Source organism: Sus scrofa, chromosome 7 (assembly GCF_000003025.6).
Source record: "Sus scrofa isolate TJ Tabasco breed Duroc chromosome 7, Sscrofa11.1, whole genome shotgun sequence".
In the NCBI taxonomy this organism is placed as follows: Eukaryota; Metazoa; Chordata; class Mammalia; order Artiodactyla; family Suidae; genus Sus; species Sus scrofa.
In genome coordinates this window covers 50,967,651-50,977,033 of record NC_010449.5, presented here as the reverse complement: position 1 = coordinate 50,977,033, position 9,383 = coordinate 50,967,651, and the positions used below count along the sequence as shown (strand labels likewise).

General features: G+C 41.6%; 1 protein-coding gene across 1 annotated transcript in view; it reads left to right on the top strand.

Moving 5' to 3' along the window:
- The window catches only part of EFL1 (elongation factor like GTPase 1), a 137,300-nt gene continuing 127,926 nt past the window's right edge, over positions 10–9,383 (top strand). Inside the window, exons 1-4 of the mRNA XM_021098870.1 lie at positions 10–134; positions 899–1,008; positions 3,571–3,638; positions 5,614–5,698. Coding sequence (XP_020954529.1) covers positions 918–1,008; positions 3,571–3,638; positions 5,614–5,698 — 244 coding nt within the window. The 5' untranslated portion in view covers positions 10–134; positions 899–917. The remainder of the gene's footprint in view (positions 135–898; positions 1,009–3,570; positions 3,639–5,613; positions 5,699–9,383) is intronic.

The following is a 9,383-nucleotide window of genomic DNA, read 5'->3' as shown; positions in this document are numbered from 1 at the left end:
TCAAAGGTCGTGCGCCGCCAGCCCCGCCCCCGGCGCGCGGGCGTTCGGGAGGCACAGAGCTCTGGGTGCCAGCGACGCGCGTGTTGTGGCCGGGTGCGGGAATCCGATCGGAGCCGGCGGGGTGGCGGGTGCCGGTGAGTGCTGGCCCGCAGGGGTGCGGACGTCCTCCTTCGCCAGGTCCGGGCGGTGGGGGTACCCGGTTCGCCGCGGCAGCGGGGCTGGGACGAGGCTCCAGGCAAGCCTGGGCTGAGAGCGGGCGCCGCCCGACCGTAGTGTTCACCCTGGCCCGGCGGGCCGCTTCTCAGTACCGACCTGCGGGAGTGATGATGAAGGGAATGTGGAGTCGAAGGTTTTCTCTTTCCCATGTGGAAAGTAATGAAAAACCTTCAGTGCACCTGCTTAGTAAATAAGCACGTGACCCAAAACTTTATTCGGGTTGTGTAGCAGTAGTAAAGCTGGGTGTTTCTCCTCCAGTGAAAGCAATTGGAAGTGATGGAGGGAGGGGCTTGGAAAAAGATCGAGGTTGGGAAGGGAGAGATGTCAGCATCTTCGCTCCCTCCTGCATTCGACCCTTCCAATACATAATCTCTGACCTGGAGAAATTTACCCGGGTACAGAATACTGGGTAGAGTTACTGGTGCCACTGTGCACCCAGCCCCCACGAGCTTTGTGATTCATCGCAGCCACCAGATCCGGAAGGGTAAGTAAACTCCACAAGTACAGACATGATAAGATTTTTGCTGAAGTGCTCAAAGTGGACTTGGGCCTGGGTGGTATATCCCTTTAATAAACGTTCATTGGGTTCTTTAAGACACCTGAAAAGTCTTATCAGCTGCCAGCATTAAAACCTAAGTATACCCCGGCCTTCAGCCATTCGTAATACATGTTTAATTTTTAGTCACAGGAAACAAGTGATCATGGTGCTCAACAGTTTGGATAAGATGATTCAACTCCAGAAAAACACTGCTAACATCAGGAATATCTGTGTTTTGGCTCATGTTGACCATGGTAAGAATCCTTTTTAAATGGCTTCTTTTCAGTAGTTAAGGGGGTGTGTCACCACCTGTGTCAGCAGCAAGGCAGCTGTGGGCAGTTGAGAGTGATGCTTGCTAAACTGCAAGTCATATTTCCTCAAAAAAGTTGATGTGGGAGGAACATGCTGTAAATATTTGAAACGAACACAGCTAACTAGTGATTGGCATCCTATATAGTGTATTGTGTTTATAAACAAGTTGAGTTTTTGTTAAACTTTGAAGTATTTTGGAAATGGCTTTGAAATATAAAATGTCATAATATCCTCAGAACCTGAGTTATGCGATTCTCTTGAACTCATCGGGTATTTGTTGAGCCTCTGCTAAGTTCAGAGTATTTTGCTAGGTATGTCGGAAGGTAGAGATTTATGAACAGGGCACCAGCCCAGCTGTAGAGGTGATTTGGGGGTTGAGGCAGCACAACATGAGACCAGCAAAAAGTAGACTGGAAGGTTGCGAAGGTCGGAATGGGTTCTGAAAAGGCTTCATAATTAGTGTTAGAGGTGACCACTGAAAATGGAGGTATTGTGGAACCCACATTCCACTGAGAATAGGGTCTATGAGGGGAGAAAGAAATGTTAAGTGACCAAAGCATGAGGCATGAGAGGGACCAGGATAGCTAAGGTGTGATGCTTAACTTCTGGCAGACATCCATTCATACCACAGCATGGCCTGCTGCTAAGCCTGCTCTTGGTTTCTGACCCCTTCTTAGTTCTGGTAGCCACAGCAAGGTGATAGGAATGAGAGTGTGAAATGAAACCTGTACACTATCCTGAAGGTGAAGGAGTAGGAGGTAAAAGCGAAGAAGTGGCCTAGACCATACCTCAAAGGGCTCTTCATGCCTGCTAGGCACGAGGATAAGGGTTAAGTGCTCCAGTCCTGGAAGTAGACAACCTGAGTTCGAAACTCCTTTTTGAGCGTCAGGACACAGCATCTGTGTACTGGGATGAAAACTACCTGTCCTCTAGCCTGCGAGGATTAAATGTGATGTTAATAAGAAGCTCTCGGTAGGTACCCGATTTATCACGAAGATGATCATTGACATTTGTTATCAGGTGATAGCGAGCCATCAGGAGAACAGAGTAAAGCTGGGATATTGTAGTCAAATAATACATTAGGAAAATTAGTCTGGTGGAGGTGTTTCGGATAAGTTTAAAGGCAAAAAAGAGGTTAGGCGGCTATTGCCATTGGTGCAATACCTGAAGTGAAGCAGTATGGGAACTAAAAGGAGAAGCAATGGCTTACTTTGTAGGCAAAGCCAACTGAGAATGCATTTGATGTCTGAATCTAGTGACTGACCCTCTCCCATGGGTTTGATAATTATGCTGCTCATGTTTTGAGTGCATGAGGTTTGACAAAAGTTTTTTCTTTGTGAATTAAATCATGTCGTAAGTCAGTGGTGTGTGTGTGTATGTGTGTGTCTCTAACAAATTACTTTAAATTTACTATTTGAAATTAGATTAAGATAGTTCTCTCCTAGAAAACCTGTGAATCATTTATTTATTCAACAGGTATTCATTGAATGCTACATATAGGCCAAGCCTAGGGATACAGCCATAAATAAAGCAAAGTTCCTGCCTTCTTGATACTTACATTCTATGGGATATATGTTTGCCACACCTAGAATGAGTTCTCCTCCACGGGATAGCAGGAAAGGATGCTCTGGAATTATGTGCTAACACATAATATTCACCTGGCAAACACATAACATAGTATTAAAGGCCTAAATGGATACTTGAGTAAACAAAGAATTTCTTTTGTTATAAAGTAGATTCCTGGGTTTAGTTTTGGATACTAGGTAGCACTGGTCAGTACCTGTAGCAGGTACCCTGCACTGGCTTGCAGACAATAGGAGATGGGGTAACTTTCCTGAATTTCTTTGCCAAGCAAGTATTCAGATAATTTTACTGGCAAAAGCCAGCTAAAGCCATACATGGGGAAATATAGCAGAAGATTATGTTCTATTGTTTTTTGGTGTTGTTTTACCCAGGATGTCGTTCAGAGGACAAAAAGCTGTGCTCTCTATCCTTTTGTCATTGTGAGCTATTAAGAGTTTATTTTTATAGGCCTGGTCACTGTTAGGGATGAGGAATGACTGATATAATGATTTCAATCAACTTGATCTTAGTAACTTTGTAAAAGTTGTTTGTCGGATGTTTTATATTTTGATTGACACAATGGTTGTCTCATCATTTAAGAGTCTGTGCATTTTGCTCTGTGTGTAAATTATGCCTCAGTTGAAAAAGTTTTTCTACCCTTAAAAAAAAAAAGTTACTTGACAGCTTTTAAAAAGAGGTTGATGAAATCCACAGGGTTGGAGATAGAGATTACAGCCCTATGGCGTGCCAGAATCTGTGTCCTTCCAGATGATGTTTTGTTCAAAAGTCTAATGAAACTGCCTGTTGTGTCTTGTTTTACTTAGTGTAGATAAATAAGAAATAATTGCTAAGCCAGTTCTTATGGTTAAATGTTAAATTTGTACAGTGTATCCACCTCCTTTAAAAAAAGAGATTTGAATTAATATTGTTAATTTTAATAGGAAAAACTACTCTGGCTGACTGTCTTATATCTAGCAATGGAATCATCTCCAGTCGCCTGGCAGGCAAGGTATGTTGTTATATTTGATAAACGCTTGCATTTCACTAAGTATTAGCTAATCTGCAGAGTGATGAACATTTGTCATGATCTTAAAGATCCAAAAAGTATAAAGCAGAGTTTGTGCATCTAAGAAGCTGCCAATCCATTTAGCAAGACAAAATAGATGTTAAGAAAAAGTTATTTCTATACTGCTTTATATTACTTTATGTTAATATTTTAAAAGTGCAGGAATGATTTTTTTGCAGCAAGTCAAATGATAGCCTGGCATGCGTTTGGAAAATTTCACATGCGGAAGAGATTCTTCACAGCGGGAAATAACAGCTAAAACAGATAAAGGCTGATTTGATTGAAATATTTGCCTAGAGACTACTGAGAGAGAAACTGTACTGGTAGGGAAAAACGTTATCAGATTGAGAAGGCCTTGAAGACTAACCTGAATACCAAAGGAAGGCTTCTGAAGCCTGAGGGTCATGATGAAAGAGGAAATGAAATGAAATGAAAGAGATCTTTGTTTCTAGCTGTGAATTGAAAGGACTTGAAATAATTTATTTGTAGTAAAAAAAATAGAGATATTTCTCCCCTCAGTAAATTTATTGTCAGCAGGATTTATCAGGTGATTGGGAATTCAGAGAAGGGGAGATGGAGAAACAGAATTAAATCAGAGAAGTAGACCTCTGGGGCTGAAGGAAGAATTGGGCATTTGAGGAAGGTTGGGTGGGGAACTAGCCCAAGATACTGTCTATAGGAGGCTGAAAAACTGGGTTGAATGAAATAATAAAGTGCTTTTATTTGTCCCATTGAGAAGCCAGAAAAAGTACAATAATTCTAAGGTAAGTAGATGAAAGGAATAAAGTGTAAATTAATGAAATAGAAAAGATCAATGAAGACCAAAATTTGTTCTTCAAAAAGATTAATACAACTAACAAATATGATACAGGAATGGGGAACACATTTAAAGAGTAAATGCTAATGTAAATTGGACTTCAATTAATTAATAAGAATGTATTGATATTGCCGCATTAATTATACCATGTACCACACTACATGCTAACGTAAGTAAATAATAGGGGAAACTGGAGTTCCCGTTGTGGCTTAGCAGAAATGAACCCGACTAGGACGCACGAGGTTGTGGGTTCAATCCCTCACCTTACGCAGTGGGTTAAGGATCTGGCATTGCCATGCATGGCATAGATGTGGCTCGGAGCCCACGTTGCTATGGCTCTGGTGTGGGCTGACAGCTGTAGCTCTGACTCGACCCCTAGCCTGGGAACTTATATATGCTGTGGGTGCAGCCCTAAAAAGACAAAAATAATAATAGTAATGGGGAAACTGTGTTTGTAGGAGAGGAGGGGGTACTTGGGATCCTCTGCACGTTCCAGTCAATTTTTCTGTAACCTAAAATTGCTCTAAAAAGATAGTCTATTTTAAAAAAGTTACTAGCAATATAGTTTATGATTATCTTGTATTACAACTGATAAATATCTAGAAGTGGACCAAGGAGAAAGAAGGAGGATGAAATAAGTGATACAAGGAAAGAAAAATGCTGCAGAGATTAAAAAGATAATAATGGGACAGACCTTCATGACAGTAAGCTTAAAAATTTAAGTATTTAAAACAAAAGTCCAAATCAGTCCATTTTAGTATTACATTTTATTTTATTTTATTTATTTATTTATTCTTTGTCTTTTCGCCTTTTCTAGGGCCGCTCCCGCGGCATATGGAGGTTCCCAGGCTAGGGGTCTAATCGGAGCTGTAGCTGCCAGCCTACACCACAGCCACAACATCGTGGTATCTGAGCCGCGTCTGCAACCTACACCACAGCTCACGGCAACGCCAGATCCTTAACCCACTGAGCGAGGTCAGGGATCGAACCTGCACCCTCATGGTTCCTAGTCAGATTCGTTAACCACTATGCCACGATGGGAACTCCTAATATTAATTTAATTCACTGGGAAATAAGGGTGCATATTTTGCATTTTTATAGTTAAGGTACATGGACAGCAGAGAAGATGAGCAGATCCGAGGGATCACTATGAAATCGAGCGCCATTTCACTGCATTATGCAAAAGGTAAGTCAATCTGTGTTTTAAAAGAATAGTGGTTTTGTATCCTTTGTGTCCTTCTTCCTCTTCCTGAATTAATTTCATGTCTAGGTTTTCTGCTTTAGATGCCACAACTTTCATTCTGGCCTCTACCAATGATCTCTTTTAGCACCAAGTCAGACTGCCCGGTCGTGGGTACAGTTGGGGACCTCTGGCTGGCTTGAGGGCAGAAGAGCTGGCAAATCACACCTACCCCCCCAATCTGTACCCAGTTGATTGTACAGATTTCTTCACTGGGAAGATCTGGAGTCTTTGGGCCTTGCTTGTGGATTTAGAGTCTTATTTACTTGACAGTGCACTGGTAGGATCATTATAGCTTGCTCTCCTGACCCCGAAATCAGGATGCCATTTTGACAGTAACACTTCTAGGAATTTATCTGACAGAAATTCCCAGTGTTCAATATTTAAAATAATACCCTATTTAAAAAAACAAACAAGAAGAAAAAACTGCCTCTCACATTTTAAAGGGTTTGTCCTCATTTTGTGATCCAGCAATTGGGTCAGTGGTCAGTTTATTTTTTCTCTCTCTTTATTATCGATTTCAAGAGATTCGTAGTCTCCCTTCTTCCACACTCATGTTATTAGTCTGTTTTTGTTTGAAGATTACTATTTTAGTGTTAATTTTAATTGCTCCTTGGACTTTGTCTCCAATTTCTCCACCCCTCTTTTTAACCATTTTATTAAGATTTTCTTTATATACTGTGACCTACACCCATGCCAATTCACTTTTGTCTTTGTGGTATAGTATTGTAGGAAAATGGCTTCAGCATCCTGGGAACCGAGTGGTCTGACCTTTATTTTGTCGAACTGTGTGACCTTGGGCAACTTACTCTCAGATTGTTTTAGATATACTTTCTTGATTGCAAAGAACAGAGGCTTAAGCCTGCTAGGGGTGTGATGGCCTATTGAAAGAATGTGTGTGAAATTATCTTGGAAACAATATTCATGAAAATCAAAAAGCAGGAACATTATTGGAGTGGCATCTCAAAGAAATCGAAGCCAGATATTGATTCTGGATCCAGGGTGACTCTCGAGGCCATCAGTAAAAGTTAATGGATCATCCCTCTGAAACTCCACTGTTATTCTTGGGTTTAGTTCTCTGTTTTTACCCTGTAAGTCTATTCTCTATTTTATAATAAGGTTTTTGCCTGCCCTTAGTGTCTCCATCTTCATAAACTCACCTTGCCTTGATCCCTCATCTCAACTCCTATTTTTTCACCTTCTGTCACTTACTGCTTCTTCACACATGTTTTTAAGAGCAGGGTGTTGCTCAGTTTATCTTTTGATGCCAGAGCCAGGCCATGGCAATCTCTGCTATGGCCTGACATCAGAAGAAGAGGTTGCCCCTAAGGACTGGCTAGTCTTGGGTTGCATGGTTACCTCCTAATTTAATCAGTGGTGATTGGAGTACAGTCATAAAGTATTCAACCTTTTCTTTGTCAGTCTGATGGCCTAGAGAAGTTTTGGGTTAGGCAGTCACCACAATTGTCAGAGACTGGCTTTCCACATCTGCAAAATGGGAATGAAAGTCAGAGGTGTTGACTGAGACAGATGCCCTTAGAACTTTTAAGAGATGAGATGCATTCTCATCTGTACTCCAGTACTGACTGTCTGCAACGGGGCATTTCCTGCCATGAAGTTGGGACAGTGTGAAGGCGAACTCCCTTCTGGAGGGAGGATACCTGAGGGTTGAAGAAACTCCACAAATGATTTTTTTTTTTTTTTTTTTTTGTCTTTTGTCTTTTTGTTGTTGTTGTTGTTGTTGCCATTTCTTGGGCCGCTCCCGCGGCATATGGAGGTTCCCAGGCTAGGGGTCCAATCGGAGCTGTAGCCATTGGCCTACGCCAGAGCCACAGCAACTCGGGATCCGAGCCGCGTCTGCAACCTACACCACAGCTCACGGCAACGCTGGATCGTTAACCCACTGAGCAAGGGCAGGGACCGAACCCGCAACCTCATGGTTCCTAGTCGGATTCGTTAACCACTGCGCCACGACGGGAACTCCGATTTTTTTTTTTTTTTTTTAAATTTACTTTCCCATTCCCTTTCCAGAAGCCCTCTTAATTGAGTATCTCCGTACTAAATGTTAGTAAAGTACTTCCTAGTTCTTTAAAAAAAATTTTTTTTCATTGTAGTTGCTTTACAATGTTCTGTCAGTTTGGTTTTGACTTTTAATTTAACTAGCTTTCAGATTTTTTTTTTCCAAACCCTTACTTGGATTGAAAGATACAGTATTTTTCTGGTTTAATGTAAACAAGTAAGCTTACCCAAACTATGCATATTCTAGAAATGATGTTGAAAACCATCAAGGTGATACTCTGTCTTAGCACTTTCCAGGGTCTCAGAACTTCCTTGAGTTCTTCCTTGAGAAAATGGAGCCTCTCTCATCTTTACATTTGAGCATGTTGTTACACCTTGTTACTTTCGTTTTTCTTACCACCTCTCTTTGTGCTCTTCTCACAAGGATACCATACATTCACCTGGTCGTTTCAAGAGTTAGGAAATAATCCCAACAATATACATTCTATAAAAAAAAAATCCTAAGGGGATGTAATACCTTTGAATCCTTTCTCCTAGGGTGCAAATATAAATCAGGGGAAGTGTATTAAGATGGGTGAAATAATTAGAAATGCATGGATGATTGGAAGGCTCTCAAAAGGCCTAGTTTGTCATTTCTACTCTGTAGCCGTTCTTTATACCTATGAGCAGATATTGCCACCGCAGAACTTTTGAAATGAAGTTTACATTCTCATTCATCTTTTCAAGATTTTTAAATAAATTTACAAGTGTATAGGTATTATAGAAAGTTCACTATGTTATAGAATGGATGTTACAGTAAAACACAAGATGGAAATAAAAACTACTTCTAGTTTTACCTCTGCTTATTTTACGTTTTCAGTCTTTGTGTTTAATCCTACCACAATTGTGCGTGTGTATAATCACACATGCAAGTAGGTATCTAACTTGAATTTCCCCCCAAATAGTTAACTGCCTGTTCCAACACCAAACTTGATCATTAAATATGTATTATTCATTCTCAATGTGGTGCTGAGGACAATGCATGTATATGAAAGAGGCAGCCTGGGTGAGACTGTTAATGAGCTAGAGTGGGCTCTGCCCACCCATGAAACACCCCCCCACCTGGGTGGGGGCTAGTGTCATTCAGCTCCAGTGATTGCTGCCCTGTATTTTTCTGTCCCCCCCCCCCCAAGAAAGTTGGCATCACAAGGATTTTGGTATAGTCCTCCAATTTTTGTCTTTTTGCCTTTTCTAGGGCTGCTCCCGCGGCATATGGAGGTTCCCAGGCTAAGGGTCTAATCGGAGCTGTAGCCACTGGCCTACGCCAGAGCCACAGCAACGCGGGATCCAAGCCGAGTCTGCAGTCTACACCACAGCTCACGGCAACTCTGGATCCTTAACCCACTGAGCGAGGTCAAGGATCGAACCTGCAACCTCATGGTTCCTAGTCGGATTCGTTAACCACTGAGCCACGACAGGAACTCCCAGTCCTCCAATTTTTAAAATACTGACAACTTATTTAAAAATTGCAAAACCCTATGTAGAACAAATTGCAGTGGGGCTAGTCTGAGTGCAGTCTTGATTACAACGAATTGATCACAGCCAGTTACAGATTTCTGGCACAGGAAACTGT